Here is a 16,050-nt window from a genome sequence, read left to right as displayed (position 1 = left end):
TTTATGTTTGCTGCGTGGTGGACCCTGATCCAGGTAGAAAGGGAGCCTAAAAATATTTTAAATGAATAAATGCTGGGATTTATTGGCCACTGAAGCTGGGGTCACCATCACATTATATGTAAAAGAAGTTTCAAGATAAAGTCAAAATATTATTTATACCCTGTTTTTAAAAATCTTAATCCTGCCTTAAAGTAGCCCAATTGATTTCCCCCTTCTCAGTGGCACCTCAGCTACAGCTCGCGCATGCACACTAGACACTAGGATTCTTTTCTAATTATTTATTTTAAAATTTTCCTTTGACTTGCTACTCCCAGTCTCCTCTCCAAGAGGTGTTCTCTGTACTTACAAATCATTTTGCAGCAATTAATTCAAAAGTAAGACTTTGATTCTTAAAAGTTACTCTTTTAAAAAAAAATCCTAAAGAAAAAACAACAACCCACCACGGCAACTTCTTTGCTTGTTCAGAAAGTAACAGCGCAATCCAGTGAAGCAGTAGTCTGGCCCAAATTCAGAGAAGTGAACCAGTTTAGACTAGATTAACTCTGTGTAGGATTGCTCTGCAGCATGCTGTTTTCCTTTTCAGTTGTGAAGACAGTCTAACCCATAAGCCTCTTCACTCTTCATAGCTTCCACTGAGGTCTAGCATAGTCAGTCATCTGAAGACTGACTTCACTTATTAGTTTCCATTTCTAAAAAAGGTATTTCTTGCCCAAGTAACCCAGATTAACGTATCATATGATACAGATATTATTTTGCTACTCCTTATACTGGGTTCTCCTGTACATTGCAATAGGTTTTCCTACTATCACAAGCAATACCAGTTCTGAAGGAACTACAATGCAGTATTTGAATAAGGCTCTTTTTTGCGCCTATTTGATACAGTAAATTAGTATCATGTGAACAGAGAACAACTATTTGTCAGGATTCAGTCCTGATGTTCCCTAAACACTGTTAGGTAATTATTCTTCAATGTTTCTTATGAAAATGTTGTTGTCATTAAGCCTCCTCAAGAAAAAAATTCTCTTGACGTGCAGTCATAAAACACATTTTAGCTTTAGAGCCAAGGTTAAAAGAATAATATTCCCAATATGAATGCAAGTGTGGTTCTGCCTTTCAGTCACCCTCAAAAAGACCGCTGCTTTTCTGCCCGTCATAACGCTCCTTTTACTGAAAGTCACTTCTCACTTTCTAAGAGATCCTCTGAAAGAGAGCTGGGCCATCAGATCTCTTGTTCCTTGTGCTGGTAGCAATGTGTATGCATGAGGGCATGGAAGGAAAACCCTAACTAGCAGTAAGTTGCCTAAGCATCTAAAAAAATGTTTCTCAGTTTAGGACATCTGAAGCCTTGGGTACTACTGTTGCCAGCTCTGGGTTGAGCAATTCCTGGAGATTTGGAGGTGAAACTAGGAAAGGTAGGGTTTGGGGAAGGACCTCAGCGAGGTATAATGCCACTGAACCCACCCTTGAAAGCAGCCATTTTATGCATGGGAACGAATATCTATAGTCTGGAGATCAGCTGTAATTCTAGGAGATCTACAGGCCCCACCTGGAGACACACCACCCTCCTTGGTATTGACTTATTGCTGCAATGACTAGGGGGGAAAGTCCACACACTCTACTGAAACACACAGGGCAACACTACATATGGCATTGGTGATCCATGACTGGAATAACTGATATGTTACTTGGTCCTAAGAAGCAGCTAGAGGAGAACGCAGATTGCTCTTCCTTTTTTAAAATCTTATGTGGTCTAAAGCATTTCTGATTGAGGAAGGGGCACAGGAGGAGGAGAGTTACACCCCGCCCCCCAACCATGGTGCAGATCTATACCAGGGTGCCCTGCTGCATGCTATTTTTAATGTCTGCTAAATCAATCATGGATCCCCAACATTGGGCCCTTAGCCCAATAATCTATACTTTTTAAGGTTAAAATATCAACAGTCCCTCCCCTCCCCAAATTTCTCCCTCCCCAGGCTCCACCCCAAAATCCCCAGGAATCTCCCAACCCAGAGCTGGCTGTCCCATTCATATTAGGTGAAGCAGACATAACTGAACCTTTGGGAAAGGGAGGTTTAAAAGCCTAGGCAATATCTTCATCAGTACAAGGATTCCAGTTTATTGTGCTAAAACAATAAAATGGTACAGGAAAGCTGCAAGAAAATTCTCTCTCTTTTTGCAGGACTGAATATGGCAAGCAGAGGTCTGACTGAGAAGGCATGTCAAATATAAGGAGATATAATACCCTCCAATTTGACAAATCAGTACATACATACATTTTTAAAAATGTGTAGGAAGAAGTATCACAACTGTTTGTAACAAAAAGATTGTTTGCTCTTATTGAGTTTCTTTGAAGATTATATTTCCCAGTGTATACAATCCACCCAGCTAGTGCTGAGTTCAACTGGGGCAACAACTGAATCTATTTACTTAGGATTTTATATAGTCTATATTGCATATAATTTACTACGGGGATCTAAAATTGTCAATACTTACAAAAAGATTGGAAGTTCCACTTTCACTAAAGAAAAACAATAACAACCCTTTAAACTTCTTTCAAGACATAGACAATGAGCTGGAAGCTGAAATAATTTTTTTCTTACAGCAGACTATTAAACACTCAGACTGGTCAAAGAGACCAAGTTTGATCTCACTGAATTCATTAAACTGTGAACAGATGTAGATCTTTTGGATTGCAGAACCTGGAATGGGATGGGATGATTGAAACTACATTTCTGTCCTTTAAAAATTCCCACATTTCTCAAGAGGGTTTCCTCTGAGTAGTGCTAAATATCTGACACTGATTAAGCAGCAGGAATACCCTATGGGTGTGGAGGTGTTCAGATTTAGGAAGAGATTCTATTCTACATTAACCAAGAAGGAACTATTAATCTGACCTATTTTTGATAATGATTGAGGAACAAAACTGTGCATGGCAAAGTGCACAAACACAACAGAAGACACCAATCTGCACTGGATCCAAAGTGGGAGAAAAATAAAATAAAAATAGAGAAGACCCTACTCTCTCTTCTGCCTTATCCTCTAGAGTATACTGCCAAGTCAAAGCTGTGAAAAACAGTTCTTTGCACCTAACAAACCAACATGAATTCAGTGCATGTATTTTTAAAACACCAATCTTAAATTAGAATGAACAATCTTAGTGGATACTCTTAGAAAATGGAGTGTTTCATTTAAGGGTAACAAAAACCAGAGGACACACCAGAACTCTAACCAGTTTTTAATTAATTTAAAAATGTGCATTATCTAGAAGAGTTTTCATTATTACATAAAACAGACCAGTTCCTTTTCTGTTATCTATAAGCCTAATTGTCAGCTTTTCAGATGAAAAGATTGACTTTCTTCAGTTAAAGAAAATCTTTATTTTCTTCAATGAACACTACAGTTTGATTAAAAGGTGGGAAGTCTCCATACATGTCCAGAATAGGGATGCTGCTGCAGTTGACTCATTAGCTGACTCATAAAACAAGGTTGGCTCACTCTTAATGCTCAGTAGCATTTCATATTGAGCTAATTTACCTCCAAAATTCTTCTTGGGCTCAGACTGTAATTTGAGCTGGTGTGTCTTCCTCCTTGGTACCTTGAATGCTGCTTTTTCCCCAAGAAGCCAAATTCAAGCAGACATGGGACGTTTGGTTTCTAGGGCATGAGGTGTCCATACTAAAAGAAAGGTATACTTCCTCAGCAGCTGGGATTCTGCAACAGTAACATTCAAGGCATAGGTAGGGAAGACTCCAGCTAGACCTCAATATGGAGTGAAGGTAGGTTGCAGGAGGCATTTGGATCCTATTGTAGGATCCCAGTGATCCCATTGGGAGGGCAACTGGGTCCACATTTCAGAAGTAGACTTGCATGGGTTAAAATGCAAGTTATTGGGGCGGGCGGGTTAAGAGTGGTGGGCTCTAATCTGGAGAACCAGGTTTGATTCCCCACTCCTATACATGAGTGGCAGACTCTAATCTGGTGAACTGGGTTTGTTTCCCCACTCCTACACACGGAGCCATGACCTTGAGCTGCCTTGAGTTCTCTCTGAATTCTCTCAGCCTCACCTACCTCACAGGGTGTCTGTTTTGGGGATAGGAAGGGAAGGCAATTGTAAGCCAGTTTGATTCTCCTTAAAAGGTAGAGAAAGCCGGCATATAAAAACCAACTCTTCTACAAAGCAGGGGTAACACTGCAAGTTCCATGAACAGAATTTCCAGTGGTAAAGGGATAGGTTAAGTCTCCTTGGCACTAGTTTCCCTACCTGAAATTGCCTCATGGAGCAACACTAAATCTGCTCAGTGGTGCAGTGGAAAGCTGAACTCCTCCTCCCCTACCATTCCACAGTCTCAATCTGAACTCTTTTTAAAGGCGGAAAATCTCTGTCATGTCCAGTTTGGCCCTTAGAAGAAAGACTGGAGACATTCACGAAGATTTTGAAGTAGTTACATATCAGTTAGAACTTTCACTTGCTTTATGTTATCTATGTGAAGTCTGAGCATCTTTTAATTGTTTCCTAGTAGATCAAACTCAATTGACAGAAGAGAATCAGGAAAGAGAAAAATTACTTTTTAACCACGCCTTTCTCCTGTGCAAGTGGGAAGGTCAGAGTAAGAATACATAAAGTTGCTCACTACCAAACTGGGGCCCCTCCTGGGTGGTGGTGGTGGGGACACACCTAATATATCACTGCTACTGGTAGTAATCGCCCTGATTTGGATGGCCCAGGCTGGCCTGATCTCATCAGATCTCAGAAGCAAAGCAAGGTCAGCCCTTGTTAGTACTTGGAAGGGAGACCAAGGAAATCCAGGGTTGCTACACAAAGTCAGAGAATGGCAAACCACCTCTGTTTGTCTTTTGCCTTGAAAACACTAAACGCAGGACTTTTTGCCAACATTATTTCGATATTTAAATTATTTTTTTAGAAATTTTAGAATTTTTTTCAGAAAATTCCCCGTCAGATTTACCTGAAAACCCACATCACTGCTGGTAATGAGGCTCGATCTTCCTCCTCAGTAAAAGCTAGGCTCGGACATGTGAAGTTGCCCTAACCTGAGTCATTCCAGTGTTTCCCATCTTAAGAATCTCTGGTATTTCCCGGCGTCTGAGATCCTATGGTCTGAATATGAGATCCTAGGGTTTGAATCTAAGATCCTTTCTGTATGCAAAGCATTTGCACTACCACTGAGCCACAGTCTTTCCCCTTAAATCACAGTAAATCTAGGGTGACATCACTAGGAAATTAAAAAAAAAATAGCAGCGAAACAAAAGAAATTGAACCATGTGTAGGAGTGGGGAAACAAACCCAGTTCACCAGATTAGAGTCTGCCACTCATGTGTAGGCGTGGGGAATCAAACCCGGTTCTCCAGAAGTTGAAATTGAAGAAAATAAATTGAAAGTTCAAGAAATTGAACTTTCTCACAACAAGAAAGGAAGTTTCAGTTCTTCAAAGATGAACAGACTAGTCTGCAAATACAAAAATAATCTCTCTAAATGCTAAAAAGAAAAGAAAAGAAAAGAAAAGAAGGAATCTTGGAAAGGCAAAAGCTTCTAAAGGAAGCCTGGGACTCAACATTAGTATGCTTGGTAGCCATTTTAATTGGCATATGCCTTATTTCTTGCCATTTTTTAAAAAGACCCTACCAGCTCTTCTAGTCTCTATAACTTTGGGCCCAATTTTTCTGTTTTGCCAGTTTTCTAGCACAAATGAACTTATTATTATTATTGTTGTTGTTGTTGTTATTTTCATTCTTGTATTCTATCCTCCCCCCGACAAGGCTGGGCTCAGGGCGGCTTACAACAAAGTCATACAATACATCCTCTGGACATGTGTATTGACTGTGGAAGACATGGGAAGGAAGAATGACTTCTACCAGTATGCTGAAACATGCTGGGCACCACTGGATTTTTCTCTGTACAGTTATTTTCTCAATGAATGGTCTATGGGACATTAAGTTTGCAGCTTTCTGAGCTATAAATCTTTGAAAGGACAATCTGAACAAAAGATGCTATGCAGGGTAATGGTTGGAAGGCACATACTACAGAAGTCTTGTTGAAACTAAATGGATCTGGTCAGGTCCTGGACTGGACACTTGCATAGGCCACTCTGAGTTCCATAGGGGAAGAATATAAGTGAAAAACGAATGTTTGATGTCTACCTTATGCATGGCTCTCTGTTCATCTGGGTTTTTAAAGCATAAAAATGGCTACACTGACAATGTTGATTACTTTAATGTCAAGTTTTCATATCTCTAATGAAACACACATTTCATTTGGTTATTAAAATAGTTATCTTTTCAACTTTTCTAGTACTCAGGGGAGTTAAGACAGCTGAATTAGCCAGAGAATAGGTGAAATTTACTGGTACAAGGAAGTAACAAGGGTGCTAGACTACTACTAATTCACCTTGGGTGAACAGTTCATCTGTAGGGGAGATGAAGGGAAAATGGAGCACAGCTCCTTAGATCAATAGAGAGAGATTGGAACATTTTAGATTCCTCATGCTCTTCTAAATTTTTGATCCCTAACGCTCTTTTGAATTTGCATCCTTCTCAAAGCCATTCATCATGTGAGAACTGAGCCCCTGGGCCACTGTAAAATAGTGCTGTCTAATATCACAACAAAAGATACTAAATACAGGATTAAGATACTTACGCTTCTCATTAGGCTGCACTGTGTGGAAGAGTGTTAAAGGCCTCTCGCTGCATGATGGAGGCTTTGAATCCGTACTCCTCTTTCGAGACAAAAGCAGCTGTGAATTCGACTGCTGTGTGTCTGGAACTGTGTTAAATACCTTTAAAAATGAAGAAGAAGAAGAAGCGGGGCTTGAAAAACACCACACTCAGGTATGCCAAAGGGTTTAGTCACTGCAAGCTTTAAATTTCAAAAGGCCCAAATATCTTAAGCTGATGTTAGTTCATCATGCAAGAATGTGTGTTAAGTATAGTTGTCCTTAACAATGGGCTGCAGACAGCCAAAATCTTTAAAATATTCATGACAGTAAGAGGACCTCTGTTTTTAGTCAGCATAACTGAAGATACTATCCCTAATTTGGATGCAAGTCAAAGAACGCTATAAGCTCTTCAGAAGTTATTAATTTTTCTGATTACACAGACAGTTTAATGGCCTGAATGCTTGACACTTTGGCGATGCATACCAGATTGTTCCAGGAAGATTCAAGTTGCAATTTCTTTGGTAAGACCCACAGCACACGAATGCTAATCTTAAAATGCATAGAAAGAAGTTCATACTGAGGGCGCATATTGATTCATCAGGAATTTATTGGAGGCAAGCTGAAGGTTAATCAATGATTTCACTGAACTGATGTTATTCTAAACCACTCATCGTCCTTCATTAATTGTGCAGAGAGAATAATTCTTCCTAAAGCATAAACCAGAACTAGAAATTAAGCCAAATTCGTAACAATGATTCATTGCCGGAGAGCTGCTCATTCCAAAGGGGGAGGAAGGTGTAAGAAAAGTGCTTACTCTTCCTTTCCGTCCTTTGGCATCCCATTTCACATCAAAGTACTTCAAATCACTGCCGCATCTGCCCTACAACTAGCTGCCTGTCTTGGAAAGGGAGAATAGCCTGAGATTTACACATCAGTTTTACATAGCACCATGTAATCCCAGATCTGGGTCCCATAGGGAGCAATCCTAAACAGGTCTAAAGATAAGGTAGCCCCCTGTGCAAGCACCAGGTCACTCCTGACCCATGGAGTGACATCACATTACAATATTTACTAGGCAGACTATGTTTACGGAGTGGTTTGCCATTGCCTTCCCCAGTCATCTACGCTTTACCCCCAGCAAGCTGGATACTAATTTTACCAACCTCGGAAGGCTGAGTCAATCTTGAGCAGGCTACCTGAAATCGACTTCTGTGGGGATTAAACTCAGGTCGTGAGCAGAGCTTTAACTGCAGTACTGCAGCTTACCACTCTGCGCCACGGGGCTCCTAGAGCCTCTGCTTAGAGGGATTCTATATCAATCAGGATACTAACAGCCCAGGCACGTCTATACAGATATAAATCCCATTTTATTCAGTGGGGCTTACTCTCAGGAAAATGATTGTAGGATTGCAGCCTAAAGTCCATCCCACCAGCCCTTCATTCTTTACTATTCAAACCAGATAGAGCCTTGAAGCTATTGGAATACATACACCAAGAACATTATATTAAGGATGGTTCTACTAGATTCGAAGAGACTAAAGTACTAGAACATGATTAAGCAAAAATTAATGTTTAGTTTGCTAAAGCACACTCTCATTTGCAAGTCTACAGGTTTCAACAGAGAGCTTTCAATTTAGATCAAAATGAGGCGGGTTACCAATCTCATCCTAAAACAATGTGCAGTGTACAAGTAATGACAAGAGAAGGTTAATTATTGGTAAGAAAACCAAGCCAGTCCTTTCCCACAGATGTGCAGTTGATAAGTTGCCAACTGTAGAAATTTTGGCATAGTGTGACTTTAATTGTGCCATCTTCATCTCAACAGGCATAGAACAACCCAAGTGCATTTCAATTCCTTCCTTTAGCAGGAATTGGCTGTGGTACTTCACTGGGCAATTGCTTTTAGATGGACATCAATGTCCCTTGAAGGGATCTACAGAAAAGTGTCATTTCCAAACTCCGTTAGGAATTGCCCTTGTATAGGGCGAAGAGGCATCATCTCCAACCGTGAAAGAGGAAGAAAGACTTAATGCTAATAAATTACGTGGAACTCTAAGTGTTCGTTTTTGGCATTCTGACCCTGGCAGATGGAATCAGGAGAAATGTACAGAAATTCATACACAATCCCATTCTGAGCATTCCTCCGAACTAGCTAATGCAATATTGTTTACTGCCCTTTCTGCATGATCTTTTCTCTTTTGGATATCATTGGCGATCTTAGTAAAAGCAACTGAAGCCCATGTGACCTATCTGTTTATGCCTAGTCGAGCTAGAAACATTCAGTGCCATATTTCCCTTTCCCAACCAGCTCAAACAACTGCATTTTTTTTTACTGAATAGACCGCAACACAGCCAGCCTAACAGTGGAATACTAAACAGTTACACCATTTTGTATAACTCTGCTTAGGATCTCATTTTTACAGAGCAATCCTGAAAGGGGTGGGGGAGGCAAAGGTGCATAGGGAGCTGACTAGTGGCTATGCTGGCACATCTCTGAGATACACTGACATGTCTCCAAGATATGCTGGGAGAGTACCCTGGCTGGGTGCTGGTGTGGCAATGCAGTGGAGCAAAGCCAGCACAAGCTGCTGCACTGGCAGAAAAAAGTGCAAACCTGGGGTGGGGCAGGAATTAGTCAGCTCCCTAAGCTACCCCAGCCCAATAACACCCTCCAAACCTGGTGAAAAGTTACACCATCAAAAAACAGGGAGTAGCCTATAGGCACCCATACAACGGAAATGGCCAAGCTCCCCCCCCACACACACACACACAGGTACAGCTCTCTGCAAAAGGCCTGCAGAGCACAGATGCTGGCTACCGCCTGCTCAGAACTAGAGTTGCCAACCTCCAGGTGGTGGCTGGAGATCTCCCGCTATTACAACTGATCTCCAGCCGATAAGAGATCAGTTCACCTGGAGAAAATGGCCACTTTGGCAACTGGACTCTATCGCATTGAAGTTCCTCCTCTCTCTAAACCCTGCCCTCCTCAGGCTCCGCCCCCAAAACCTCCCGCCAGTGGCAAAGAGGGACCCAAAGGGGGTGACCATGCATTGACAGGTGAGCAGGAGTGGGTATCCAGCTGCCCCAGCCCGGGAGTCTGCACCTGCCCCCCCCCCCATTTCCTTTGCGTAGGCCTTGGTACCACCCTGATAATGCTAGCTCCCACACCTGAAAGAATGCATAGGGGGGCGAGCTCAGCCAGGTCCACCTGGACACCCTGCCCATGTCATGCATGGGGGGCCTATCACAAGGGAAGTGCACTCGGGAGAGCTGCCTCTGAGGGGGGGCAGGGATGCTGGCAGCCCCATACTGGGCTGTTAGTATATTCTTTTGCCAGGGCACCCCTCCCTCCAGGGCATGGGTCAGGGCACAGATGTGGGTTGGGATGCTTGGAGGCTGGTGGATCAGTGGGACTTACTGCCTCGCACGATAATAGCCCTATGCAGTAGCAGCAGTAGATGGAGTAAATGCAGAGCACTTCTTCATGGGATCAGCGTAATTTGGATGGCTACATTTTACATCTTGGGGGGTTCCCTGGTAGTGGAATTGCAAGCCCTTTAGGGCCCCACATGCATGGCTGCAGTGGGCACGGTGTCAGTGTTGTTTACCATGTCTGCAGCCATGCTTGTGGGGCCCCTTTAGGGCTGCTCCTTCACACATCCAAGAACATGGGCTCTGACTCAGGGATGGCCTTGTTGGGATCAATACTGCCGGTCTTTCTGGTGCCACTGGATTTCTTTCTTCAGCTGCAACATATGGCAAAGGTCCTGTGGCACCATAATAGCTCCACACTTGGTCCTCCCTTCCCCCTCCACACACACATTCTACTGGCTGGCGTGTGCAGCTCGCACTGGGAACGGCCAGATGTGTGGTCTAAAGGTGTGTGTGGCTGATCTAGCATGAAGGGGGGGGGGGAACTGGCATCCCTGGCAAAATGATAGATCTCCAGGAAAGCCTGTGAGCTGTGCAGTCCTGTTCTCCCTTTTGTGGTTTGCAGGGGTGGACCATCAGATCCAAGGCTCTTGCCTGTCTCTCACCTCTTCCCATGTGGGGATCGAACCAAAAGGCTTGGCCATGCTATCCCAGTGCCTTCCCACTGAACCATGTCATGGTCTCTGGCTGGCACCATCTGGCTGGTGGTGACCTCAAGGCTGCAGTGGAGCACCTCATAAGAACATAAGAGAGGCCATGCTGGATCAGACCAAGGTCCATCAAGTCCAGCAATCTGTTCACACAGTGGCCAACCAGGTGTCTCTAGGAAGCCCACAAACAAGACGACTGCAGCAGCATTCTCCAGCCTGTATTCCAAAGCACCTAATATAATAGGCATGCTCCTCTGATTCTGGAGAGAATAGGTAGGCATCATGACTAGTATCCATTTTTACTAGTAGCCATGAATAGCCCTTCCTCCATTAACATGTCCACTCCCCTCTTAAAGCCTTCCAAGTTGGCAGCCATCACCACATCCTGGGGCAGGGAGTTCCACAATTTAACTTCTGCCTGTTAGTATGCCTCCTTTAGACCTACCCTCTTGGGCCACTGTTTAGGTGGCTAGTTTTGAATGTGGGGACTGTGGGTTGGGCCTGGCCTCTCTTTTTTTGTCTTTCTTTTTTAGTTTTTCCTGGGAGAGATGTGTGTGGCTCCTCTCCACCATATGGATACCCCTCCCCTGTGGGCTGGGGGGGGGGGCTTGGGCCATATGCTTTTGTTGGGGTTGGGCTGTTGCTGGGTCTTTCCTTCCTGTCTGCTGGTTCTCCATGGGGTGGTGGTGATAGTAATATGGCCCTGAGAGGCAGCGAGCTGGATTGGCGAGCAGTGACTGGTTGCACCTGTCTGTGCCACGCACAGGTGCATCATTGGCTGCAGTTTTCCGATTAGTGGGTGTTGCCGGGGCTGCTACGGACTCCAGTGCACTCACTATGCCATCTGTGCCTTGTGGAAGGGTGTGTATAGTTATTTATCTCTGCCACGCGGTGCTACTTTTGTGCTGGATCACCACCACAGTAGCAGCCCTCAGGATAGTGCTGTTAGTCACCGACACAGAACTTCCAAAAACAACTGAGAAAGGTGTAGGTGAATCTAGTGTATTTCATGCCTATGTTTATTTATTAACTTGAACTGGTTCAAATTAAGGCATGCTATAAAAACAGAGGCAAAAAACATTATTTAGGTCTGCCGGTGACTTTCAAGCAGATTGTCTACCACTTTTACTACTTCCATCCTTCACGTTTGTCAAAAGTGAATCTGTGTCAAGATACCAACCCACAGTTGTTTAGTTTAGTATGTTCGCATCTTGCAGAATTGGCGCTGTTCTTTAAAATGCCTGATCCATATCTTGCACTTCAGAAAAATACATCACCCTAAAACCATCACAGGCCATTTTTGAGATTAGTTGCCAATAATTACCCCTTAGAAAGAGCAACAGCTTTTAACAAAATGAAATCCTTGTAGGTTATCCGGGCTGTGTAACCGTGGTCTTGGAATTTTCTTTCCTGACTTTTCGCCAGCAGCTGTGGCAGGCATCTTCAGAGTAATAACACTGAAGGACAGTGTTACTACTCTGAAGATGCCTGCCACAGCTGCTGGTGAAATGTCAGGAAAGAAAATTCCAAGACCACGGTTACACAGCCCGGATAACCTACAAGAACCAATGAACTCTGACCGTGAAAGCCTTCGACAATAAAATGAAATCCGTGAAAGAAAAACAAGTACCCACATAACACAGCACATGGTATGCTAAAGGCTGAAAATGAAGATGGGTGCATGACAGATGTAGTACATGAGGCATCCAATTATTGATCCAATTATTGATTCTTTATAAATAAAACAGAAACATTATCCAGCCATGAAAGATATCACAAGTCACTACTTTTTGCAGCAGAATGGCTCTTATGATTACTTTTAAATATTTGTATAGGTGGGCTTCTTCTTTTTCCACCTCATATCACAGTTACAGCACCCACCAGTTATTTTTCAGTCATTTCCTAAAAGCTCTGTATGAAATGCCAACTTCCTAATTATTCTTTTTTAACTGGATTCTTAGGCCATGAGTAGAACGTGACCAATGGGACAAGAGGCAGATGCTTTCTGAACATCTGGAATGATGCAGAGATCAAAACTGAAAGCAAAAATCCTCAAAGCTGTTTTTCAAATGGAAAAGACAACTGGAAAATTGTACCATAAAGGTAAATTGATTCAGATTTTTTTAAAAAGATACAGATCAGGACAATTGTGTGGCAAACGACAATTTTGTGCAATGACAAGAATAATTTCTTCAGAACTGAGAATAGCTTACATTTTTAGGTACATATTTTTTTCATTGACAAACTGTCAAGGTACACAGTCTGAAATATTTAATATTGCAACATAAATTTAAGATGGACACAAGATTTCAGGAGGATAAGCGCCAGTTCCTCTGCACTGACTTTTCCCTTTCTTTTCTTCAGCAAGTCTATGAAGAAAGCCAATTGGACAACATGCACTGGACTCTGAAGCATTTGTAAACGGCAAGTTATGAAAAAGGGAGAGAATCGCCACGCTCATGGAAAAGTTACCTTTTCATGGTTTTCTATTAAGATCTCAATCACAATGTTTTGGAACTTGATGTCCATAATTGCAGCAACTGTCTCTTCTTGTGGCCGCATTAACGTTGGTCCAAAAACAACACCCAGATTTGCGACAGTCATTAGATTTTGTTTGTGGTTCTTAGCAACACTGTAAGGAAGCAAATGAAAGGCTTCAACAGGCAACAGGCAACAAATGCTTAGTCGGTAGCTTTTATTTTTCCTTGGTGAAAATGTGTGTGTTTTTGGACTCCTGCAAAGCTCAACAGTGTAGAACAGGGGGTTAACCAGAACATCAGCTAAGTAAGTTTCTCAAGGACCCAAACAATAAAAAGCCAACCTTATCCATACTTTTTTATATATATTGAAAACTAATAATCAAACACACTTAAGGAGAAGTTGCTATGCCCCCCCCTTCCCTTTTTATGCATGTTCTGATCTACCTGCATTCTGGTTTAAGTTGGAGAATTTCTAATATTAATTTCAGAACTGGTGAATTAGCAAGTTGCTGTAGTTTTCAGTCCTGTCGCTTTTGTTCCCCTAAAATTTGCTGATGTTCCCAGACACATATGCATATTGATTAAAAAACCTAGCAAAAAGAAACTTCAGCGCAATCACTTGAGGTTTCCTTCTTTTGAACTGCAGTTTAATCAATATGCATGCATGCTCACATCCATCAGTAACAGATAAAGAAAAAAATGAGATGCACTAAAAATTGTGGCAGACTTCATATGAACAGAAATCTGATCAAAGTCTGGCAATCCGAAAGAAAAAGGAAGACTGAGACATTGGTAACTCATTGGTATAGCTCTGTAAACATAATGAGGTAATTTAAAATCATAATATCTGCGCACACACAAAAATTAGGTGGTTGCATTTTCACAAACATCACTACATACAAACTCCATCTTTTAAAAAAGGTTCACTACATGTAAATCTTCCTGCTCTGACCATGAGGGACCTCTCCCCACTAGTTTTATTTTTCCCATTGTTGCCACATACCTATTGAATGAATCCTACTCTGCATAGATATTTATCAGGGAGACACTACTGATATTAGTTCTCCAAACATCCTTCAATTGAACAAGTTTCGGTTTCTACAATGAAACCATTTTTGTTGGGTAGGTTTATAAATGGGAGAATATAAATTAGCATTAGAACATAATCCTATTATTAGGCAGTATTAATGAATGGCACTAATGTCGTTTCTACTGAAACATTTTATTAACTAAACAGAACATTTTGTACAGCCTTCAAACACTGTATAAATTCAAGAGAATTTCTTTGGTACACCATGAGATGGGAGACTGCCTAAAAATGCTATGCATACCACCTCAAAATTCCTGGAAGAAAAATGGGATGTACAAGTAATAAATAAACAAACAGTCAAACTGTATGAAGCAATGATGCAAAATTCAGTTGTTTTGACATCTAAAAGGCATGAACAACTGCTTTCCTTCTCTTCACCATACACTATTGTACATCACTTACTTCTCAAATTCAGCCCATAATTATCTTCACGGGGATTCAATTAGGGAATGTTTTGGTGCCCTTATTCTCTCTCTCTCACACACACACAAAGGCCAACATACCAAAAAGCAGCTTATGCAGAATTCCAGTCTTTTTTGGGAAAACTACTAAGCCAGCTTTCATGAATCCAGCCTTGTGTACCAGATGCATGAAGTACTGTTTTCTCTGTCTTTCTCTCTCTCACACACACACACAAACACACACACGCAGAGAAATGTAAACTGCGTGGCCAAAAAGCTATGAAGTACAAGAAGCAGCAGTCACCCTATGTAATTCCCAGGCAGAGATGAAATATATATAAGATCAATCACACAGGAGTTATGCTAAAAGAAGGGCTGAGGAAGCATAAGTTATTTGCCTGCAGTAAGTCATTTGCCTACAGAATCTTTGCTGTGCCTCCGGGAATCTTTAGATCTGAGTCCAGTAGCACCTTAGAGACCAATAAGAGTTTCATGGTAAAAGCTCTCGAAAGCTTATACCATGAAACTCTTGTTGATCTCTAAGGTGCTACTTGACTCAAATCTAACTGTTCTATTGCAGACCAACATGGCTACCCTCTGAGTCTATCTTCTGGGAAACTTGTTTGCCATTAAAAAACAAACAACCTTGTATTTTGCCACTTTCCATCTAGGTTTTGATTTCTCCTCCACCAGATTTGTGGATTCTTTGCAGCATAATCTACAAATAAACCATACTGATTTATTTCATATAGTCACAAGTGCCCGCTGCTCTAGTGAAAGGGCACCTGTGAAAGTCACAATATATATCTGAATACACGGAACAAAGTCCTGTGTTATTCAGGTCTGTCGGCTGGCATCAGTATCATTTAGTGTGCCCTGACATGATTCTACTGAGACACAATGTTAATTTAACGCACATCTCTGACTCACGGAGGACAGTTGTGAGACAATTTCCTTTTAAGCTTACCAACAACCTGCCTCACATATAGTATGTGTATTTCTGTGTGTGTGTGTGGGGGGGAATGTCCCAAAGGGAAGGAGCGACAGTGCCTGGTAGCAAAGCTGAACAGGGAGAGGCACAGCAAGGATTGAGGCTTGAAGGCTACATGCACAGGTGGTTCTGCGTACAAATCTTACTAACAGGAAGGAGAAACATACATAGGAATGGGCAGCAAAATGCTGGTAAAGCCACTCGGCCCAGAAGGGGCTTGTCATTTCCAATCCTGATCATGCTACACCTCAGTGCAGGAGGAAAGTGGGGAGAAGATAATACAGGTAGAGTATCCCTTGTCCGGACATCCCATATCTGGACTGATCCAAAAACTG

General features: G+C 42.1%; 1 protein-coding gene across 3 annotated transcripts in view; it reads right to left on the bottom strand.

Annotated features, from left to right (window-relative positions):
• ARHGAP26 (Rho GTPase activating protein 26) overlaps positions 1 to 16,050 on the bottom strand; it is a 357,153-nt gene that overhangs the window by 72,999 nt on the left and 268,104 nt on the right. For all 3 annotated transcript variants that reach the window (XM_056851135.1, XM_056851143.1, XM_056851152.1), the window contains exons 18-19: positions 13,226 to 13,385; positions 6,653 to 6,791 (exon numbers count right to left, since the gene is read on the bottom strand). In XM_056851135.1, coding sequence (XP_056707113.1) covers positions 6,653 to 6,791; positions 13,226 to 13,385 — 299 coding nt within the window. The remainder of the gene's footprint in view (positions 1 to 6,652; positions 6,792 to 13,225; positions 13,386 to 16,050) is intronic.

The sequence above is a fragment of the Euleptes europaea genome, chromosome 1, assembly GCF_029931775.1.
Source record: "Euleptes europaea isolate rEulEur1 chromosome 1, rEulEur1.hap1, whole genome shotgun sequence".
Classification (NCBI taxonomy): Eukaryota; Metazoa; Chordata; class Lepidosauria; order Squamata; family Sphaerodactylidae; genus Euleptes; species Euleptes europaea.
Note: the sequence above shows the minus strand (reverse complement) of the source record. Positions and strands in the feature narration are given on the sequence as shown.